General features: G+C 43.5%; 1 protein-coding gene across 4 annotated transcripts in view; it reads right to left on the bottom strand.

The window, feature by feature from the left end:
• The window catches only part of ZNF496 (zinc finger protein 496), a 44415-nt gene continuing 24355 nt past the window's right edge, over positions 4397 to 24456 (bottom strand). For all 4 annotated transcript variants that reach the window (XM_021083404.1, XM_013987506.2, XM_013987507.2 and 1 more), the window contains 4 exons: positions 16827 to 16959; positions 16193 to 16300; positions 14861 to 14974; positions 4397 to 7727 (listed from right to left, as the gene is read on the bottom strand). In XM_021083404.1, the coding sequence (XP_020939063.1) occupies positions 6973 to 7727; positions 14861 to 14974; positions 16193 to 16300; positions 16827 to 16959 (1110 nt within the window). In that variant the 3' untranslated portion in view covers positions 4397 to 6972. The remainder of the gene's footprint in view (positions 7728 to 14860; positions 14975 to 16192; positions 16301 to 16826; positions 16960 to 24456) is intronic.

The raw sequence follows: 24456 nt of genomic DNA, 5'->3' as shown, positions 1-24456 counted from the left end.
CAAAATTTCCTTGTTAATTTCATTATAATGAACTCTCAGATCTTTAATAATGAAAAAAATTTAAGTCCTTTGTCATTTACAGAGAGTTATTGTTTTACTCTGATTTTTTTTTTTTTTTTTCCTTTTTAGGTCCACACCTGCTGTTGATCTGAGCTTCTGCAGTGACAATGCTGGATCCTTAACCCTCTGTGCCAAAATGGAGCTCCAATTAAAAATGATTTTTTTTCTTCCCTGGATTTATCATGACTTCACCCTTGATATCCAGAGCCTGAAACTCAGCCAGGGCTGTGGTTCTGTCTTCTTCAGCCACACTTTGTGACCCAAGCACAGGTTGGGGAGTGGAGGGTGGAGCTACAGCACTGATAGCCCCTGGAGTAGGGGTGGAAGGCTTCCTCAAGGCTGAGGGATTCCAGGAGGAGGCTGTCTGGCTTCAGACAAGTCTTTGTCTTAGACATCTCCTTCCTAAGAGGCCATGAAAAGTTGCAAAAAGGAATTTGCTTCCCTCTGTCTCTTAAAACCCAGTTCAAAAATCTCACCTCCACCCAAAAAAGCAACAAAAATAAAAACCATGTGTCCCATGTTCTCAGACTGTTTATCCTAGTGGGAGAGTGACCGCATTTATTACTACTAATCATAAAAACAGCCCTTTCAAGTTAATGATTTTAGCACTTTTCTCCGTAAGGGAAGATGCAGAAATCTGTGCTTATGGAAATTATTCCTTAGATATGCATCTTAACTGGATAGCTCCAGTATACAAAGCACATAGTGCTTCCTATTTGTCTTCATCCTGAATTTCCCCAGGGCACACAGTCTGGGAAGCAGGCATTTGGTTGGGGTGGAGGGTTGCTGCAAAGGCTCATGGCTTGAGCCTTGTTTACTGGAATGGCAGGCAACATTCCCTGTCCACAGTGGACACCCGGGTGGTGTCAGAGAATTGGCATCAGGATAGCAGCAAGCTGTTCTCAGCACCTGGACAAAATGCTCCAGCTCCAATAGGAGTCCAGTTCCTCTCAGGAGAGCAGAAGTGACAAGGTGCAGAACGTTATCAATATCCCATTTTGTATCAGATACTGAGCTGATGATGCAGCAGATAAACACAATGAGGTCTCCGCTTTTGGTGATTAGCAGTAGAGAAAAGTGCTGAGAATGCACTATGTATCTGTCTACCTTCTCCTTCCCAACTACCATGTCGGCCTATGCCCACCCTCTCTCAACCTCAGGACTACCCATCTGCCTAACACTTCCTCATCGGACAGAGAGTATGCCCAAGTCAAAATTCTCTGCTGTCATCAAAGGCAGCTACATAAAAATCTCACAGGTATGGGAGACAACCTTAAGGATGCTGGGGCCATTGTCTCTCTCATCTCTGTGGCTGCCTTTGCTGGAGCACCTGGTTCTGTTTCTATAAATTTGGTGAGTGCACATCTGGTTAGACTTTTGGCTTCTTGAGCAGATGGTTAAAGGAAGTTGCTAGTGAAGTTTTCAGATCATGACTGCAGAATATCATCTTGACATTAGCTGAGCCATTTTAGAAAAAAAAGCCCAGCCACTCTCAGCAACCCCACTCCCTACTTCCCCTGCCTGCAACATCATGGGTCAATGTTTGCTGAAGATGCAAAGTGTTGGTGTGATTCCACATGAGTTTATATGCTTTTCCACTTCAGATGTTTGCTGAAAAAATACTCAGGGAAAACACTTTAAAATATCCAGAAATCTCTGAAATTACCTTCAGTGTGCTGGAAGCAGGCCCCATCTCTTCTCAGAGTGAGGTAGTGGGTAGAGGGACCCCTGGGCTGAGACCAGCTGGGTTCGTTAGGCCAAGTAAATTGGGGCTTCTCTTTGATACGTCAAGGAGAAAGTAAATTGCAGGAGCTGAGCTCTGCTGAAGTAGAAAGATAAGATGACCACTTTGATCACTCCTGGGGTCAAGAAGATCTCCCCAGTTACCTATGCACAGTAAGACTCCTAGAGGTCAAAAAGGGAGGGGACACCAGGCCATAATAAGTCTTGATGCTGTCCCAGAATCCATTCTCTGGAATCCATCTTTACCAAAAGACGTACACGTGTATCAGGGAGGGTCCTGTGTCCAGTCAGGTGTAAGAGATAAAACAAGATGGAGTTCCCGTCATGGCACAGAAGAAATGAATCCAACTGGGAACTATGAGGTTTCAGGTTTGATACCTGGCTTTGCTCAGTGGGTTAAGGATCTGGCATTGCCATGAGCTGTGGTGTAGGTCACAGACGTGGCTCACAACCCTCATTGCTGTGGTTGTGGTGTGGACTGGCAGCTGCAGCTCCAATTAGACCCTTAGCCTGGGAACCTCCATATGATGCGGGTGTAGCCCTAAAAAAAAAAAAAAAAAAAAAAAAAAAAAAAAAAAAGAAAGAAAGAAAAGGAAAGAAATAAAACAAGATAATTGGCCAAAGGAAAACAAAGACCCAGAAGAACTGTCCTATATAAGTGATTTAAATCACCTCTTTGGTACTCTACTCACTCAGGGGGATGCCTGCACCTGCACTCCTCTTTAGGGTATTACTTCCTTGCTTCTGACTTAAATAAACTACTTCTCTGTGTGCTCTCCCACATGTTACATGTACGTGACTCTAACAGTAAATGTTATACCTGTTTTTACAGCCTTCACCTCTTTGGAACATCCATGCTTTCAACAGGGGGCAAGAATCAGGGCAATTCTGCTTCTAATCTCTAGCTGGTCTAGTGGCTGGGATTCCTGGTTTTCATCCAGACTGCCCAGGTTCAGTTCCTAAGCAAAGAATTAAGATCTCACTGCAAGCCATCACTCACTGCTGTCTCTCTGAGATCAAGAGCACAGAGACACATTTAAAGGGGCTCTAGCCCGATTTGGATGGAATCGATTTACTCCAATTATTAAATGCAACTTTTCTGACCTGAGATGTTTTCAAGGCAGATATCCTGGCCCATTTACAACTTGACAAGATGTAGCAACACCTGTGTATAATAAGCTAGCATGGACACAACTGTACCAAATCATTTTTTAGCAGCTGATGGGAAAAAGGCAATCCCCTGACATTTAGTTGTGTGCTGACGCAGACCTTTGTCTTCTTGCAAGGGTTACCAGCCTGTCTGTGATAACCCAGACTATAGTCAAGATATTCAAGGGAAGCCCCTCCCACTTTTGTGTGACTGGCTCCTTCCACTTTTGTGTGACTCTGCTCTCCCATTTCTTAAGAGTTCTGCATCTTTTGGAGAATTGATAATACTGTAGTATACCTTGGTGATTACATGCACACTGATCGTGGTTGTTGGCTACGATTTAGAATAAAGTTCCTAACTGGTATGGCATGGATGGAACCCCAGGGCTTTGCCCCTGGTGAATTTACAATCTCTAAAATACCAGCCTGCAGATGCTGGGTGCCTTAGATGTGGGACAGCATTGCAGGAGAGCCCGGTCATCAGGTCTTCTTCCCGATGCTCCTTTCTTGGCTAAACTGCCTTCTTACACATGTTACCTAATCTGTAGACTTGATTGCATTAGAGTATTGGTGGGCATTGACCATTACTTCTAAGACAAAAACAGTATCCACTTTTGTTGCTAATGGAAAATGCACCTGGCCTTGTATGATGAAACTGGAGAGATGAAATAAATGTCATCAAATTCCCTACATTATGTGGCAAGCGTAAGTGTTTGTGCCTGATCAAAACCCTGCTTTTGGTGGAGGGAAAGCTTCTCATGGGAGAGCAACCAACACTAATCTCCTAGTTTAGAGTTCCCGTTGTGGCTCAGTGGTTAATGAATCTGACTAGCATCCATAAGGACAAAGGTTTGAACCCTGGCCTTGCTCAATAGGTTAAGGATCTGGCGTTGCCATGAGCTGTGGCATAGGCCAGCAGCTACAGCTCTGGTTTGACCCCTAGCCTGGGACTCTCCATATGCCGCAAGTGCAGCCCTAAAAAGCAAAAAAAAAAAAAACCAAAAAACCCCCCCCCAAAATCCTAATCTCTAAATTCAAGGTAGGTAGAGACTTATGACTTCTCTTTCTTTTGTGCCATAACTTAAGAATGGCAAGGGGAAAAAAAAAATAGCAAGGCACCTTCCCACCATGGCTTCATCTTTGTATTTCCTGGCTAGGGTAAGAGGTCAGGAGACAGAGGTCATATGAAAATGGCAGAGGTTGAGCTAAACAGCCATAGTGTCTCTGGTATGAGTAAGTAGTTACTTCCTCTTTCCTCAGAGAAGTCAGATCAGGTGACCAGAACTACTTATCTGAAGCCTAAAAGTTTCACAAGGTGATGTCTGATGTCCTAAAGGGCCATTTTCAGCATCCTCCCACATCAAGTTCTTGTCAGGTCAAGTGACCATCTCTCTCAGTTGTGCTACATACTGCTTTTTTAACTAAATGAAGTCTGATGCAAATATTAATTTAGCAAGTCCAATCTTTATTATGCACCTGTGAACTTATGGAAACAATTCCAATGGATCAGAGGGACAAGGAGGACAGGTGTTTATCGGATATGGGGTCTCTGAAATCCATGGCAAGGTAGAGACATAGCTGGCCTGTCTGCCCAGTCACCCAGGGAGGGTGAGAAGGGACCAAGTGGGTGAGCTCTCCTGTCTTCTGGAGTTTTCTCCAAGTGCAGGTAACCCCCATTGGCTTCTTCTGTATGGGAAGAATCCAGGATTTGAGGTACATGACCCAGTAGGGTTTCTGAATCCAGGTGTAAGGTGACCTGATTAGCTAAGTAACTTGGTCAGGTTTGTCAGTGAATGGGGACTCCCTCACAGTATTTGCATAGCCTCCTCATGGGTTTCATTTATTACATTCCCTTTGTCCTTCTCACTTATGATCTGATTTTACAGGTAAAATACACTGAGTACATTTGTCCTCTTTTAGACAAATGCCTGAAGTGGGTGGATTCATAACTTCCCCTCCTCTTAATGTAATCTTTGGGCAAAATTGCACAGATGGGTGGGATAAACAGAATCTGCCTTCTCTTTGGAATTTTCCCCTCCCTTGGCCTTCAAGATTCCTACTTTTCCCTTTCCTGGCTAATCAATCCAAGATTTAGAAACAAGGTATTTAGAAACAAGGTATTTAGAAACGAAAAGCCCCGACAGTTTATTTCTTGTTCAGGGTATGACCAAATGATTTTATTGCATTTACTGTTCCTGGATATATAGATGCATCTACACAGTAATCATAATTATAAAACACTGAACTCTTTTGAGTTTGTGACAGCAGTGTCTCTCGATGTGAAAATGCAGTGGGTGATAAGGAGCAAAGGGCCTTGCATTCATTTGCCCAGCCTTACTGCCTGCTAATGGGACTTGACATACAAATATAAAACACATACCTGGTGGCTAGCCTTCTAATTCAGCCACTGATACTCCAGTCTCTGTGCTTTCTTTTCATTGAGCCTAGCCAACACTGCCAGTCTTTCAAGAACAAGACCATGGTTTTCACTGCTTGAGGTTCCATTACCAGTGGTAACTCCTAGTTCAGAATTTAGGCTATAAACTTTCAAGGCAACTATGCAGACAACACCCATCCTGGGAGCAGAAGCTAGGATCTCAATCCTGCTTGCAATGGAATTGATAGTAAGTTAATTCAAGTTTGTATTGACTCCTCTGTAAATCAGGAATGACAGCACCTCAGGGTTATCTGGTATTGTGGGCTGAAACTCCCAAAATTCATATTGAAGTCCTAACCCCAGTACCTTAGAATGTGAACTTATTTGGAAAGAGAGTCATTGCAGATACAATTAGTTAAGATGGGAGCATACTGGAAGTGTAGAGTAGGCCCTAATCCAGTATGACTTGGTATCTTTATAATAAGGGGAAATCTGGAGACAGACACATACACAGGAACACCATGTGAAGATGAAGGCAGAGATGAGGAGATGCTTTGACAAGAAAACATGAATGATTACCAGCAACCACCAGAAGCTAAAGAAGTGGCAAGGAACAGAACTTCCTTCTCAAGAAACCAACCCTGCTGACACCCTGATCTTGGTCTTTGGCCTCCAGAACTGAAACAATGAATTTCTGTTGTTCTAAGCCACCCAGTTTTTGGTACTGTTACAGCAGCCCTAATGAACTAAGACAACTGGCACACCAAGTTAATATATATGTAGAGCATGACTTCATCAAAGGTTCTGTTTTCTCTGCTCAGCTCACCCACACAAAAGAACCCTTCATTCATTGGGAAGTGATCTCCTAGATATGACAAAATGGGAAGAGAAACTTAAGTGTCTTTCAAATGATGATGACTTTGCTTCTACCCCACAAATATATACCAAGGTTTTTCCGGGTATAAAAAAAGGACACTTTGGGCAGTGTGTGCCAACAAACAATTTAAAATGTGGGCTTTGCCTTAAATGAGCTCACAATCCCTCATAACTAGCCACCATAACAAATGAAAGGTACAACAGTTTCCAATTGGCCAGAAGCTATAAAGCTCCCTACCGAAGCTTCCAAGCCTTGAAAGGCCATAGTTTCCATGGGTTCTTATGGACCAGATGGTGACCGGGACTCAGACTTCTGATATGACACAGCTTGGTGTGCTGGTCCTTGCTGCCCTTGTGCCCATGGACCTCCTCGCCTACTGCCTTCCTCCTAGCCCATCACCTCATCTGCAGCTTCTTGCTGTCAGAAAGGAAGTGCAGTGGTCTTCAGACCCCAGGATAGGAGTGTATTAAAAGTCGGTTGGCAAGAAGAGACACCCCACCAAGGGGTCACCACAGTAGGGGGCACCCCAGTCCCTCCAGCGCCTGGAAAGCACTAGAAGGGGTTCTTTAAGTCAAAGATGGTGGTGACACACCCTCCAAAGACAGAACAAATGCTCAACAGGCCACTACCTCATTTCTACCTGAGAGTGAAGGGCAGGAGGATGTGGTCTCAGTCCTGGGGAGGAGTCTGGAACCAGTCAGTACCAAGTGTGAGTGGAATGTACTCTACCCAGGCTGGGGCTGCACCTGCTGTGTGCTCCCCTGACTCAGTAGGAGTTCAGAGCCTGCTTGGACCGGCGCTTCATGTGCAGGCGCTCATGGCGGAGGAGGTCAGAGTTCTGGGAGAATCTTTTGACGCAGTACCGGCACTGAAAGGGCCGGGGCTTGTCCATGTGAGTGTTGCTGAGGTGCCGGGCTAGGTGGTCGTGCCGCTGGAACACCTTCCCGCATTCACAGCACTGGTAGGGCAGCTTGGCCTTGTTCTTTGCAAGCAGCTCATCAGAGTCCCCGCCCACGGTCCCCGACGCCACCTGCTCTCTCCTCTTCACTATCTCAAGTCTGTCTGGCTGTAAGTGTATCCGCCTATGGGAGAGCAGGTGGGAGTTGAGGCGGAAGCTCTTCCCACATGCACCACATCTAAAAGGTTTCTGGGCCTCGTGGGCCTCAAGGTGCCCATCTAGGTCCTCGCTGTCACTGAATAGCTCCCCACACACTGAGCACTCGTGTGGCTTCTCCTGCTCCCTGCGACTCCGCAAGTGCCGGATGAAGTTGACCCTCCAGCGGAAGATTTTGCCACAGTTCGGGCACACATACGACTTTTTGGAGGTCTGCATCTCACTCCCTGCCTCCATGCCACTCCGGTGGGAGGTGGGGAGGCTGTGCTGCTTCTCCGTGGGGCTCTGCGGCTCATCTGTGCAGTAGGGGCCGAGCTGGGAGTCCTCGTCCCCAGAGCTGGATAGAACAATCTCGATGGTCACCTCCTCGTCCAGGCTGTTCTCGGCAAATGGTGCATCACCTCCAGCTACCAGAAAGCAACAGGGAGGTCAGTGGTGCTGCCCAGGCCATGGACTAGCCCCTTCAAACACTCCCCAGGAAGGTTCAGCTTGGGTCCGGAAACTAGCACTCTTGCAAGGGATTTTTCTGCTGCAGATACCTCTGGTATAGTCTGAGAGAAGGAAACCCTTAGCACCAACTACACTGTGCTAACCCATTCTGGGTACCCCTTTCTCCTCTCTCCCTTTTTCCTACCCCTTTCCCCTAGACCTCGAGACCCAATCATTTTTTCTTTTCTAGACTCTGAGACCCCTCCAAGCTCTAAGTGTTTGTATCTGATCATTTATTTATCACTTGACACTGCCTTACTTAACCAACCATGGCAAAAATTCTGTCAAGATGCATTGAAAGCCTTGAGAGAGAAAGGCCCTATATTCTATAAGTAGAGTGCTAGGAAATTGCCAGCTACCATACTCTGAGCATTTAAATGTCCCAGGGACTGTGCAAGACTTTTGACATGCACAGCCCCATTTGCTCCTGGAGACAACCCAATGATATATTATTTCCCACATTATAAACATAGGCACACTACATGTGCTCAACGGCTCAGGGCTGAAACAGAGTTGTGCTCTGCTATGATGTCAAGGCTGTTCAATGGTCTCAGACTGTTCAAGGTCATCTCTCCCTCTTCATACCACATCAGAGGCCCCCCATCAGCCACTAGTGGTGATGGCTGGAGATATACTGGAGTTTATAAACTAAACTTAAGCTGGCTTAGTGGATCCTGAGTCTGTGATGTTGGAAAGCTGTACCATGTGGAGGAGGTGGGTGGGCAATGAGGAGCCTGGGCACAGAGCCCATTGCACAGCTCTCCTCAGGACTGTTTCCTCACTTTGGTGAAAAGGAAGGCTCAGGTCTAAATCAGGGGTGGGGGGCAGTGGTGCCAGGCCCTTCAAGACATTAGTAGGAATATGGTTGTTCTGGACTAATTGCTGGAAGGAAGAGAGTTCTGGCACATTAGGGAAACTGAAGGCAAATGAAACTGGGCAGAGCACAGCAGGAAGATCCAAAGTCACAGAAAACAGGAGAGACATTGGGCAACGGCAGAGTCTACGGGGGTTATCTGTCCATACATCGGAAGACAAGTGTGAGGGGGGACTTGGCAAGACAGGAGACTGAGAAGTGGGAAGGGAAGACTTGAAGATTTAGAAGATTTTCAGTCTCTCTACATCACAAAGAGTGAGAAAGTATGTTCTGGAGAGAACACCAAGAATGTGGCTGGACAACTATGGATCCAATCAACCATTTCAGAAGCCAGGAATAGAGATGAGATAATTCAGGAAAGGCCTGTTGAATATGGATCCCTGTAAACTGCATGAGAGGCTGGCCAACAGTGTTTCTGAGAATGTTATATAAGCAGAAACACAGCCATCTTGTACTAAAAAAAGGAGTGACAGGATGAACTGAAGGAAGGCTATCAGACTTCTAGAACAAACTAATAGAGCTATTTGACTGCAAACATGCATTATCCTTGAAAAAAAGGAAGACCAGCCCCAAAGGTGATTTAGAGGTTGACAGGACTGCCACTTACTGCATCCATGGTCCAGAGGGTGGATAGAGCACTGAGCCAAAGATGAATCTCAAGCCCTAAAATCTAATGGGATTTGCCCCACTGGGATTCCAACTTGCTTGGGAGCCAACAGCCTTCCTTCTTCAAGTTCTGCCTTTTGGAATGAGAATGTCTACTCTACGTCTGTCTCACCATTGCATTTTGGAAGCACATAACTTGATGTCTGATTTCATAGGTTCACAACTGGAAATAAATGTACTTTGAATCCCATCCAAACCTGATTGAGATGATATTCAGAGTGGACTTAGAGTTGATGCTGGAATACATTAAGGGATGTTGGGAGAGTGTAAGTTTATTTTGCATATGAGAAGCATGAATCACAAAGGAACAGAAGGGGTGATGTTGCAGGCTGAACTTGATCCCCTTAAAAATTCATGTTGAATTTTAGTACCTCAAAATGTGACTATATTTGGAGACAAGGTCTTTCATGAGGTAATTAAGTTAAAATGAGGTCATTAGGGCAGACCCTAATCCAAAAGTATCCTTTTAAGAAGAAATTAGACATAGACATGTAGAGATGACCATATGAAGACACAAAAAAGATAGCTGTCTACAAGCCAAGAACAGAGGCCTCAGGAGAAACCTATCCTACTGAGACTTCATCTCAGTCTAAGACTTAAGAATTCCGAGAAAATCAATTCTTGTTGTTCAAGCCTCCCAGTCTGTGGTACTTTGCTTTATCTTTCTCAGCTGCACCTGAGGCATATGGAATTTCCCAGGCCAGGGATCGAATCAGAGCTACAGATGAGGCATATGGAAGTTCACCTGAGGCATATGGAAGTTCCCAGGCCAGGGATCGAATCAGAGCTACAGATGCAGTAATCCTAGATCCTTTAAACCACTGCGCTGGGCTGAGGATCGAACCCACACTACTGCAGAGACATCAGGTCCTTAACCCCCTGTGCCAATCGGAACTCTAATCTGCAGTACTTGGTTATGGCAGAACTAGGATACTAATATAGTGCATATGGGATGACATCCACTCAAATCAGATGAAGTGACCAAAAACAGATGCAGAGTTTCTAAGGGGGGGATAAATCAGCAAACAGTGCTGCTGTGCGCCATCAACACAACAATATAAAGAATTCCTAGATGAGTTGAGAGATGTACCCAAAATACTGCAGAGGAAGAGTAACACCAAGAGTGTCTCAGCTCAGCACTGATGAGTACAAGGGATGGAGGTGGGGGACGTACAGGGAGGAGGGAGGCTGAATTGGTTGTTAGGTGAATAGTAAGGAAAACAGGGAATAGTTATTAGTGGTTTAAGTGCTTTTTTATGTATTAAATCATTTAGTCCTCAACAATAATTCAACAAGGTAGCTTTGACTACCATTTCTGTCTTTTTGGAAAAAAAATTTAAACAGAAGGATAAAATTGCCCAAGGTTTAAGGTGTGGGTGTTTATGCTGTTGCACAGACAGGGAACAACCAGGCTGCTGTGTGTTTTGTGGGGCAAGAGGACAAAGCCCATTCCCAAATTGATGGCTGATACCTCAAGAAGGGCAGTCTGTGGCCTGGGAATGAATGGTTCCCTGTCAGCTGTAGGAGCTAAGGAGAGAAGCAAGGAAGACAGGAAGCATGATGTAAAAAACAAACAGTAAAGGGATCATAAAAACATATATTCTCATAATCTTAGGGAAGGGGAGGCCTTCTTAAGACACACACACACACACAAAAAATTAAAAAAGAGATGAATAACTATATCTAAATATTAAAAATATTGAAAAAGGGAGTTCCATTGTGGCTCAGCAGGTTATGAACCTGACTAGTATCCATGAGGATGCAGGTTTGATCCCTGTCCTCACTTAATTGGTTAAGGATCTGGCATTGCCATAAGCTGTGGTGTAAGATGAATATGCAGCTCAGATCTGGCATTGCAATGGCTGTGGCATAGGCCAGCAGCTGCAGCTCTGATTCGGCTCCTAGCCTGGGAACTTCTACATGATAAAAATAAAATAAATAAAAATAAAAATGTTTTTAAAAATTCATGTGCTAAAAGACACAAAAAGTTAAAAAATATAGGAGGAATTATGTACAAGAGGCAAAAAATTCAGATCCATAATTTTTTTTTTTGCTTTTTTTCGGGCTGCACCTGTGGCATATGTAAGTTCCCAAGCTAGGGGTCCAAATGGTGCTGCAGCTGCTGGCCTAAGCCACAGCCACAGCAATGCCAGATCTGAGCCATGTCTGCAACCTATACCATAGCTCACAGCAATGCCGGATCCTTACCCTACTGAGGAAGGCCAGGAATCAAACCCGCATTCTTATGAATGCTAGTCAGGTTCTTAACTCCCTCAGATCCATAACTTTTAAAGTTTCTACAAATTCATAGAAAAGGCAAGTTAATGTGGAATAAAGAGCACAGGTATGGAGCCCACATGGGTTCAGATCCTCCGTCTGATACCCACAGCCTGTAAGGGTCAGACCCTGCCTGGGCAAGTGGCTTCAGTTCAGGTGCCCTAGCTGTAGAAGAGACATCCTAGTACCCACTACAGGCTGAAGGTCTCTATCTTTTAAAAAATTTTATGTTGAAGCCCTACTTCAAAATGTGATGGTCTGGAGTTCCTGTCGTGGCACAGGGGTTAACCAATCCGACTAGGAACCATGAGGTTGCGGGTTCGATCCCTGGCCTTGCTCAGTGGGTTAAGAATCCAGAGTGGCCGTGAGCTGTGGTGTAGGTTGCAGAAGTGGCTTGGATCCTGTGTTGCTGTGGCTCTGGCATAGGCCGGCGGCTATGGCTCCGATTCGACCCCTAGCCTGGGAACCTCCATATGCTGTAGGAGCGGCCCTAGAAAAGACAAAAAGACAAAAAAAGAAAAAAAAAGTGATGGTCTGAGGAGGTGAGGCCTTTGGGAACTAATTAGGTTTATATGAGGTCTTGAAGGTGGGGCCCTTGTGATAGGATTAGTACCCTTAAAGAGGAAGAGATAAGAGCTTTGTCTCCAGGAATGTGCATCAAGGAAGAAGCATGCAGGGAGAAAGAAGGCAGTCCTCCACAAGCCAGGAAGAGAGTCCTCACCATATACCGAATCTGCTGCTGACTTGATATCAGACTTCTCCACCTCCAGAACTTTCTATTGTTTAATAGAAAATATCTCTATGGTATTCTGCCACACTGGCCTGTGCTGGTTAAGACAGTATTTATCTTAGAAGGTGCCATGAGGATTCAATGCACAAAATCATGTAAAGACCTTACATTGGTGCAGGGCATGGGACATAGAGAAGGAGAAAATGCAAAGGGGGAAAAGGCAAAATAGAAAAAAAATGACTGGAGTTCCTACCATGGTGCACTGGGTTAAGAACCCAATTGTAGCAGCTGGGGTTACTACCTTGGAAGCACAGTTCAATCCCCTGCCCAGCGCAATGGTTAAGGATCTGGTGCTGCTGCAGCCGTGATGCAGGTCGCAGCTGTGGCTCTGATTTGATTCCTGGACTGGGAACTTCCATATGCTGCAGATAGGGCCATAATTTTTTTTTTGCTGTTTAGGGCCGCATCCACAGCACATGGAAGTTCCCAAGTTAGAGGTTAAATCAGAGCTGCAGCTGCCAGCCACAGCCACAGCAACAAGGGATCCAAGCTGTGTCTTCAACCTGAGTCACATCTTAAAGCAACACTGAGCGAAGTCAGGGATCAGACACGCATCCTCATGGATACTAGTCGGGCTCATAACCCACTGAGCCATAATGGAACTCCTATAATTTTTTTTTAAAGGATTAACAAATATTAACTGGGCAATTCACAGAGAAAACACAATAAATAAGAAAAGAGGAGTTCCCGTTGTGGCGCAGTGGTTAACGAATCCGACTAGGAACCATGAGGTTGCGGGTTCGGTCCCTGCCCTTGCTCAGTGGGTTAACGATCTGGCGTTGCCGTGAGCTGTGGTGTAGGTTGCAGATGCGGCTCGGATCCCACGTTGCTGTGGCTCTGGCATAGGCCGGTGGCTACAGCTCTGATTCGACCCCTAGCCTGGGAACCTCCATATGCCGCGGGAGTGGCCCAAGGAATAGCAACAACAACAACAACAACAAAAAGACAAAAAAAAATATATATATATATTCCATCTTACTAGCAACATTAAAATGTGCTGGTTGGATTGACACCAATAGAACTGGTTGGGAGAGCATCCTTCATGAGCATGGATGTAAGGATGTGGACCCTTCACATGCTGTCAGAAGGCAGAGAAAGGGCTACCAAAATAAAAAAAGGTGCATATTCTAGGCAATCCATCATTTCTCCCTGTTCTCAGAGAGTGACCCTTAGTTTCTTGCCATTTCAAAGCAGATTCTGTCAGCACCCAGCAAAGGGAGAGTGGAGTTGAATACTCCCCTGTGGTAGTGAACATCCACATTCTAAAAGTATGCTGCCAGGGCTAAGACATGCTGTGGGCAGGCAGAAGCCAGGGAATTCAAAATCCATCTCGAGAATCAAGCATTCATCAAGCTGAACTAAGAATGGGCCACACATGAATGATCACTCTCAGCATATAGAAGCAGGTTCCCTAGAAAACCAGAGGTGAATATCAAAGCTTGTGGGGAGGGAGTATTGTCCATCTAGATCTGCTGTAGGTTGACATAAATGTAACACTGCTTTTGTCTACAAAAGGATGGGGATGAACACAACTGGTTGTGGACCCTGCATGGACCTAGGTGAAAACACCAGAATAGCATGCAAATCTTCCCTCCAAAATGTGTCAGAGGCAAAACAGATTGTGCATGAGTTTGTTTTCATAGGTGCAAAAACTCTACATTACACAGCAGAATTAAGTGAAGACTGGAGACGTGGGTGAAGAACGTCTGAACCCAAAGGACAATAAATATAGGGAGACTTTAGCCTTTGCCTTGAGGTGTTGACTTTTACTAGTTGGACTCAGAGCCTAAATATTGGCTACCCTTGAGGGTGGTTGAAGCACTCTCTCCAAAGGTCCCCCTTTCAGCATTCGCAAGCCTGTGCTTTAATTCCAATACTTTTTCCAGGGACTCTAGTATTCTGTACTCAAGGAAGAAATACACCAACTACATGGCCAATAGCGCTACTACACCAGTGCATTACTGCAACCCTCAAGGGAAAGGAGGAAGGGGAAGGTCTCAGATTGGGAGAGCCTAGCAAAATAGAACTAGGGCAGGCAGCTGGTAACCCTTAGAAGCTGTCAGCAGGGATCTCAGAGTTCAATTCCTGAGCCTACACCACCTCCATTAGCACAAACGTGTGTGTACACACATATATAAACTGCACACATACAACATGCATTTGAGTGTGCGTGCACACACACACATACACCACATACATATATACTACACACATGCTCACATGCATACCACACATGCTACACACCAGATACCCTATACACATCCACCACACCATATGTGCCATTACCATATGTGTACACACACAGATGCATGTGTACATACCATATCACACCCCCACAGTACATGTACATCCAAGTTCACATACATGCCGTACACATACACACACTCAAGCCACATATCACACACAGGTGGACACACCCCACACCCTCACAGGCATTCTTTTACCTGAGCAGGTGCTTTGAGGGAGGGTTGTCTGCTGGCAGGTCTGGAACTCTGGTACCTGCAGTTCATCTCGTTTTCTTCTTTCTTCTACCTGGAATGGCTCGAGGCTTGGAAAGTCTTTCCAGAGAAGAAAATTAAAAAAAAAAAATAACTGATTTTTTTCCCCCTACAGCTGCATTACCAGAAAGAAGCTTGTTTTTTTTTTGTTGTTGTTTTTTTTGCCATACCTGTAGCACATAAAAGTTCCAGGGTCAGAGACTGAACCTAAGCCACAGCTGCTACCCATGCCACAGCTGCCACCCATGTGGTCAATGCTGGATCCTTAACCCACTGTGCCACAATAGGGACTTAATAGATGCCAGATTGTGATCTGAGAGCAGGCCTGAGTTCCCTTTCAGGGAAGCCACTCAGTAAATGTTGAGCAAATGAATTTGCTAAATGGGCCACTGCCAAGAATATGGGTTTTGAAGCTAGACTGAATGAATATGGATCCTGGTTCTGCCCTGTCCACCTGACTATGGACAAGTAACTGCCATCCTTATTGACATTTTCACTTTCTGTGGCGAGATTTCTAGCACCCCACAGAGACACCGCATAAACACAGCCTGGACAGAGCCTGCAGGGGCAGAGATGGGGTCCAGAGATCCTGAATGCTTGTTCCAGGTGGGGATGATGAGCAAAAACATGATCTGCTCTGTGACAGCTTTGGGTCCCAAGGGGGAAAAGGCCATGGGGCTGCTGCTGACACCATACAAAAAAGCTTTTTCCCCTGAAGGAGCAGACATCTTGAGGCAATTACAATGTGGTGGTTACAAAGACAAGCCCTGGTGACACGGAAAGCTGGGGGCAGAGAAGTGGCTGGGAAATGCAACTGCTGAGCTGTGTCACATCAACCGAGCCCCAGCACCTTTCCATGTCTCAGTTTCCTCACACCACCGGCAATTTGTGGTTGGAAGGAGACAGGTGAGGTATCCAGAGGCCCTGTGCTCACTCAGTGCCCAGCCAAGAGGTGGCTTGCCCTCCTTCTCCCGTGGAGAGGCCCCTGGGTTGTCAGCACAAGCCAGGTGGTACTTGTAGCAGAGGAGGATACTCCTATCATATCCTAGTGCCCAGTTGATAAGAGTGTAATCGAACAATTTTTAATTTTCTGTGGCAAAATTAAAATGCCACATTCTTTCTGCAAGGAATCAAGGAGGCAAGAGTCATTCTACCAAGATGTGGTCCAGAGGGTGATAAAGGGCTGCAGAAAGATGGCAGAGGGAGCAGGCCTTCTCTGGCCCACAATAGCCTTCCATCTCACTCTACTACCCACCCAGTTCTGGTATCATTACTCACCCAAGTAGGAGACCTGGGATATGTCCTTCCCCTGGAGATCCTGCAACTCTGGAACACGTGGCTCATTCTCCTCTCCCTGGGAGAGATCCATCTGGGCAGCTGGGTCATCTGTTCACAGAAAAAAGGAGGATACACATTCATCCTCCTATGAACTGTGAACTGCTCACAGGAAACCGGGGTGGGGGAGAGTGGTGATTGGAACAGGTCCAGAAAAAGCTGGAGGGATGCACAATAGGCCATGACACCAACAGGAGCCACAGAACCAGAGAAGTGGAGAGACCAGGGAAAGCAGAAAGAGGACAAGGGAGGGAAGACAATAAAGGGGAAGCTGTGGGCTTGGGATATCTTTTTCAGGCCTATTAGTTAGAAAACCAGCAATGGAGAACCATTAGATAAGAATGACAAAAGACAAACAGATGCAAGGGATATATGTTACATGTGGTTGTGTATGCAAAATAACCAGGTAATAAGCCTAACTTAACATTTGATGGCAGCAGGCAGTGGTCAATCTGCAAAGTGGCCTTGGGACCGCTGTGTATAGATAACCTCCCATCAGGGTTTGGGGGTGAACAGAGAGGTCAGACATGGGCACCTCAGTTCCCTGGTCTCAGGAGAAAGGGAAGTTAAGTCTTACTTGGAGGCAGTGAGACCCCACAGTCCTCCCCAATGATGAACTCTCCATAGAAGCCAGTCTGGGCAGGGTCTAGAAGGGACCAGTCCTCTTCTGAGAAGCAGAAGATCATATCCTTGAAAGGAGAAACCCGGTTCTGAAACCACAGGACAACAGGTACATCAATCCAGGGACAAGCTAGGGGAGGGATGCTCTAAACTAGTGGAAAGCAAGATGGGGCTGAGGTAGAACCCACAGCCACACGTGCAGATGGGAGAAAGAAAAAGTAGACAATCAGGTCCTAATGTAAAGCATGGAGAACTATATTCAATATCCTATGATAAACCATAATGGAAAAATATACCCACACATGCAAATACATATATGTGTATAACTGAATACACCTATTCAGGTATGTCTAACTGAATCACTTTGCTGTAAAGCAGAAACTAACGCAACACCGTAAATCAACTATATTTCAATAAAACACACACACAAGAAAAAAAGAAAAAGAAAAAGCAGACAAGCTGCTCCAGAGCTCACAGTGCTTTCCCCAGTTCTAGCCTGAGATCCATATGGTATAAATCTGGTTTGACAGAATCTAAACAGTGGATGCTTCCCAGGGTAGCCAAGGATGTGGAGAACAGGCCCTCCTACACGGTGCTCAGGAGGCTTCACACCCAACTCCCAGGCAGGCAAACAGGGAATGTTCACCAAATCATCAACATGCTCACCCTCTGATGGAGAGATATCATTTCTAGGGCTTATTTTGCACATGTGTACATGGAATCTATACAAAGAGTTCCTTCACTGCAGCACTGGTAACAGATAATGCTTCTAAGACTGAAAACAGTCTATGCTCTATTTAAGTAAGCTACAGTACATCCAATAAGGCATGATCACACCCCATTAGAAAGAATAAGGGCTTCTCTGTACTGACTAGGAAGCTCTCCAAAAATGAAAAAAGTACCTGTGCAGAAGATTGTCTAAACTGCCTCTGTATACACAGTATCTAGAAGTCTTGGCTGGGGAGTTTCCATTGTGGCGTAGTAGAAATGAATCCGACTAGTATCCATGAGGATGCAGGTTGCCAATTTGCTCAGGGGGGCAGGGATCCATCATTGCTGTGAGCTGTGGTGTAGGTCAAAGACCTGCTCAGATCCCACACTGCTCTGGCTATGGTGTAGGCTGGCAGCTACAGCTCAAATTCGACCCCTAGCCTGGGAACTTCCATATGCCACAGGTGTGGCCATAAAAAAAAAAGACAAAAAAAAAAATTATTCACCTTGTTTGACTCACAGACATGGAGAATAGACTTGTGGTTGCCAAGGGGAAGGCAGAGGGAGGGGAATGGACTGGAAGTTTAGGGTTAGTAGATGCAAACTATTACACTTAGAATAGATAAGCAATGAGGTCCTACTGTATAGCACAGGGAATATATCCAATCACATGATAGACATGATAGAAGATAACAAGAAAAAGAATGGGTCACTTTGCTATAGAGCAGAAATTGACAGAACCTTGTAAATCAACTATACCTAATTTTTTTTTTTTTAATTATTCACTTTTTAGAGTTCCCTTTGTGGCTCAGCAGTTAATGAACACAGCTAGGATCTATGAGGATGTGGGTTTGCTCCCTGAGCTCACTCACTGGGTTAAGGATCTGGTATTGCCATGAGCTGTGGTATAGGTCACAGACGTGGCTCAGATCCCAAGTTGCTGTGGCTGTGATGTAGGCCGGTAGCTGTACCCCTAGCCTTGGGAACCTCCACATGCCACAGGTATAGCCCTAAAAGCAAAAAAAAAATAATAATAATAAAAAATAAATAAATAAAGCTCTTTATACAGTTAACTGGAAAGGACTGCAGAATAAAATTTTGGGGAAAACTGCAACCCACAGTATTTTTGCATAATATAGGAACATCTGTATTTTTAAAAAAGAAAAAATTCTTAATATTTTAAATACATGTCCTTGCATCTAAATCTCTGTAAGATTTCCAGTTACTGCCATATGGCTGCCCTGGAGCCAGATGATGGTGCTGGGGAGTGGGCAAAGAGCATTTTCAATGAATCGCCTCTGGTATCTTTGGATCCTTCCTCCCCCACATGCACCCTTTTTAATTTTTAAAATGAAACCTAGAGAAAACAGAGCAATACAATGAACACAAAGGATATAGAACTCTTCAACTAGATCTAATAAATTAACATTTTGCCCTTTTATCACATTTTCCCCTCTCACATATATGTTGAGTGGGTCTGTTTTCATTCCCCTGGATCACTGGGGAGTTGCTGGCTCCCCAGTTTGTTAGCCCACCACGCATCTGTGTGAATCTCCTAAGAAAAAATGTTAATTCTCCTACCTCAGCACAATCCTTTTAGCACAGTGCTTCTCACCAAGGGGGATTGATTCTGCACCAGGAGGATATTTGGCAATGTCTGGTGATATTTTTGTCACCACTGAGGGGTGGGCACTATTGGCATCAAGTAAATGGAGGCTAAGGATGCTGTTAACAATCCTTGGGCTGTGGGCAAAACAGCCTAACTTGACAAAAAGCTATACAGCCAGACTGTCAATCAAGCCACAGCCAAGGAACTGCTCTATAACACCCCCCCAAATTTAATAACAGTTCAGTAACATCATCCAGTATCTTTTGAATCATGAAATAACATTACCCTTTCAAGGAAAAAAAAAAATATGAAGAGTACAACAGATGACTGAGAGAAGTCAAGATTGGGATTGCTGGGTTTAAAGTTTTCTAACAGGCCTCCAAGGAATCTTACTAAACACACATTGTTTTAAAATGTCAATCACTGAGAATACGAATGAAATTCAACAGTCTTACATTTTCATTACCAGAGGCATATGTTTATAATGACTTATTTATGTGTTTTTGGGTTTTGTGTTGTTTTTTTGGACAAGTCCATTCAATCAGAAAAGACTGAAAGTGTGATGCTCCCCTGGATATAGGAAATCAACTAGGAGAAATGTACATTTCTAGACAATATTTGAGAGAATGTAGCAGAAGCATACCCTGTGATCCAGTAATTCTATTTCTAGGAAATTTTTCTAAGAAAATCATTAGAGATGTATGAAAAGATGTATGTCAAGAAAATAGAACCCGCTGTTTAGCAGAAACACATGGAAGGTTTCTATTCTTTACGCTTTTCTCTAGTGTCTGAAGACTTAGCTTAAGCATGTATAATTTTTAGTTTATTATTAAAAATGGGAACAAAATACCATGTACCCACCACTAAGATGTAAAAACTATTAACAGGTCAAGTCTTTGTTTTAGGTTTTCTTTGAAAGGATATGGTGGGTCACAAATGGGATTATGGTCTCCTCAGACCTTTTCCCATCCTAGTCCCAACCCCAGACCTTCCTAGAGGGAGGCTGCACTTTAGATTTGATGTTTAATATTCTATGCATGTCTTTTAAACTTCCACTACAGCTGAATATAGCTTGAAATGACAGCACTGTTTCATAAATTTTTTGTTTTCGCCTGGGCATGCACAAGTTCCTCGGCCAGCAATCGAACCTGAGCCACAGCAGTGACAACGCCAGATCTTTAACCCACTAGGCTATCAAGGAACTACTGTTTTGTAAGTTTTTAAATGTTAAACTTGCCTTACACTCACCATTCTGTTTTAGATTTATTCATAACACTATAACTTTATACAAAGTTTTATAACTGATTGTTGAGTCCTCCAATTTGACTCTTGTCAAATTCTTTTGATGGATATTGTGAGTGCTTTGCATGTTCTTACAAATTTTAGAATCAACACATTAATTTAAAAAATAAACCTGCTGTATAGCACTGGGAACTATATCTAGTCACTTATGATGGAACATGATACATGATAATGTAAGAAAAAAGAATGTAAGAAAAAAAAAAAAGAAAAAAGAAAAAAGAAAAAAGAATGTATGTGTGACCAGGTCCCCTTGCTGTACTGTAGAAAATTGACAGAACACTGTAAACCAGCTGCAAAGGAAAAAATAAAAATCATTATTAATAAGAAAATAAATAAATAAAGCCTCCTGGAGGGCATGGAATTGCACTGAATTTACAGATCATTGTGGGGCAAAGTGACATAGCAGTATGAAGTCTTCCATTTAGGAACATGTTAAGTCTTTCATTTACTTAGTTTGTCAGTGTTTGGGTAGGGTATATATTTTGTGAACATTTTCCTTAAGAATTTCATGGGTTTTGATGCTATTTGAGTGGTAAGGTTTTTAAATATTTAATCTTCCAGTTGTTCATATATAGAAATACAATTGATTTTTGTTTATTGACCTATCCAGCTACCTTGTTTTTTTTTTTTTTTTTTTTTTTTTGCTTTTTGGGGTTGCACTTGAGGCATATAGAAGTTAGGCTAGAGGTCAAATTGGAGTTGATGTTGACCGTCTCCACCAGAGCTCACAGCAATGCTGGATCCTTAACCCACTGAGTGAGGCCAGAGATCGAACCTGCATCCTAGTCAGGTTCATAACATTCTGCGCCACAATGGGAACTCCAACCTTGTTAATTTTACTTAGTGTAGAAGCTTTTCTGAATATTCCAGAGGATCTCATGTACTGGTAAAGTTGAATTATTTTTCATGTTTTAAAATATTTACTTTTGGTTCTTCCCTTCCCCTGTTTTTATTTTGATGGAAGCCTTTTCTAACTGTCTTATGTATCTAGGGATTGCACCTGGGGCACGTGGAAGTTCCCAGGCCTGGGATCAAACACATGCCACGGCTGTAACCAGAGCCAGAGCAGTGACAATGCCAGATCCTTAACCTGCTGGGGCTCCATATATTTTAAGTACTCTGCCTTTCATAAATGGTGTACATTTGTTCCCAGTTTGTGACTTGATTTTTAGTTTTACCCATTCTGTTTCACTACTGTAGATATTTATAATTTTTATATATTTCTTATGCAAAATAATTTTAAAAGGAACCAAAGGCCTAAATGTAAATCTAGAACTATGAAACACACAGGAGGAAAAGCTTTGTGACCTTGGTGTAGACAAAGATTTGTTAGACAGGGCACAAAATACATTAAATGATAAAAGAAAAAACTGATAAATTCAACCTCATTAAAACTGAATTGTTCAATCTTTAAAAGACATCATTAAAACAATGAAAAAGCAAACCGCTTTTCAGGATATTATAAAATTTCCCAATACATATATATAACAAAGGTCTTTTATCCAAAATACATATATTTTTAAATTTCTTGAAATACAGTAAGAATTATTTCATAATAATTATTATTATTGCTGGCCGAGGAACTTGTGCATGCCCAGGCGAAAACAAAAAATTTATGAAACAGTGCTGTCATTTCAAGCTATATTCAGCTGTAGTGGAAGTTTAAAAGACATGCATAGAATATTAAACATCAAATCCAAAGTGCAGCCTCCCTCTAAGAAGGTCTGGGGTTGGGACTAGGATGGGAAAAGGTCTGAGGAGACCATAATCCCATTTGTGACCCACCATACCCTTTCAAAGAAAACCTAAAACAAAGACTTGACCTGTTAATAGTTTTTATATCTTAGTGGTGGGTACATGGTATTTTGTTCCCATTTTGCTCAGGAATTTCTGAGTGCCACGGCCAAAAAAAAAAAAAAAAAAAAGTATGCGAATGCCCTTAGAAGCTTCATTCATAATAGCCAAAAAGCAGAAGTGATTTCAAATATTCATCAAAAAGCCAACGAATAAACCACCTGTGACACAGTTATACAATGGACAATGGAATACTATTTGGCAATAAAAAGGGACAAACTACTGATATACACAACATGAATGATGCTTAAACCCATTGGGCTGATTAAGAGACACCTAACACAAAAATCACATACTGTGTGATTTCATTTACATAAAATTCTAAAACAAGAACAAATCTATTGTGACGAAAAGGAGATCAGTGCTGGCCTAGGCAGGAGAGCATGGCTTTACGGCAAAAGAGCACAAGGGAACTTTTAGGGTGATGGAGGTGTCTTGCATCTTGATTGGGTAATGGTTATATGTGTAGACACTTATCAAATACTTTCTAAATGTTACACTTAAAATAGGTGTATTGTGGAGTTCCCATTGTGGCTCAGTGGTTAAGGAATCCAGCTAGGAACTATGAGGTTGTAGGTTCGATCCCTGGCTCACTCAGTGGGTTAGCCGGCATTGCCATGAGCTGTGGTGTAGGTCGCAGACACAGCTCGGATCCTGTGCTGCTGTGGCTGTGGCGTAGGCTGGTAGCTACAGCTCTGATTAGACCCCTAGCCTGGGAACCTCTGTATGCCTTGCGTGTGGTCCTAGAAAAGACTGAAAAAAAAAAAAAAAAAAAAAAAAAAAAGTATATTGTACGCAAATTATAGCTCAAAAAATAGATTTAAAAAAGTAAAAATATAGGGACCATTTTCAGTCATCAATTTGGTGAAGAATAAAAAAGCAATGCGGGGAAATAACTTAAAAAATAAACTAATTAATTAAATAAAATTAAAAAATAAATAAAATAAAAAAGCAATGTGGGAGTTCCTGCTGTGGTGTAACAAGGATCAGCAGCATCCCCAAAGCACTAGGACACAGGTTCAATCCCCTAGTCCAGCACGGTAGGTTAAGGATTTAGCATTGCTACAGCTGCAGCATAGGTTACAACTGAGGTTCGAAGCTGATCCCTGTTCTGAGAACTCCATATGCCACAGGGAGGCCAAAAAATAAAAAATTCAAAGTTCCCATTGTGGCTCAGTGGGTTAAGAACCCAACTAGCATCCATGAGGATGCAGGTTCGATCCCTGGCCTCACTCAGTGGGTCGGGGATCCAGTATTGCCGTGAGCTGTGGTGTAGGTTGCAGATGAGGTTCGGATCTGGCCTTGCAGTGGCTATGGTAGAGGCTAGAAGCTGTAGCTGATTCGATCCCTAGCCTGGGAACTCCATATTTGGCAGGTGCGGCCCTAAAAAGCAAAAATAAAATAAAATAAAAAAGCAATGTTAATGTAATGAGAAGTTCCCACTGTAACTCAGTTGGTTAAGAACTCAACATAGTGTTGGTGAGGATGCAGGTTCAACCCCTAACCTTGCTCAGTGGGTTAAAGGATCCAGCATTGCTATGACTATGGCATAGCCCAGAAGCTGCAGCTCTAATTTGAACTCTAGCCTGTGAACTTCCATATGCCGCAGGTATAGCTGTAAAAAGAAAAAAAGCCAAAACAAACTATGGAACAATTATATGTAAGTTCCACATATTAGTCATGTTAAAAATCACCTGAGACCCTTACCTCAGTGCTCAGAGCTGACATGACCCATTTGGGAAACACCACTTCAGTGCCCATGACGTGACACATGGGGAAGACACATGGGGAAGACACAACCCAGAATGGCACTCCCACCAAATCATGTAACCTGACTCTCATTGTGAGTTAAAACTGATCAAGGGAGTTTCCTGGTGGTTGGGATTTGTGCTTTCACCACTACAAGCCTAGGTTCAATCCCTGGACTGGAAACTGAGATCCCACATTACACCAGAAATAAATAAGTAAATTAATTAATTAATTAAAAACAAACAAAAATGATCTGAGCAGAGTCTGCACTGTAACTAGTCTTCTACTCTTCAGAAATCTTCAGAACTACCAATGCCATGACAAATGCTGAAATTCCAAGGAGGAAATGTTGGACATAGGA

The sequence above is a fragment of the Sus scrofa genome, chromosome 2 (genome assembly GCF_000003025.6).
Source record: "Sus scrofa isolate TJ Tabasco breed Duroc chromosome 2, Sscrofa11.1, whole genome shotgun sequence".
NCBI classification, from domain to species: domain Eukaryota; kingdom Metazoa; phylum Chordata; class Mammalia; order Artiodactyla; family Suidae; genus Sus; species Sus scrofa.
Note: the sequence above shows the minus strand (reverse complement) of the source record. Positions and strands in the feature narration are given on the sequence as shown.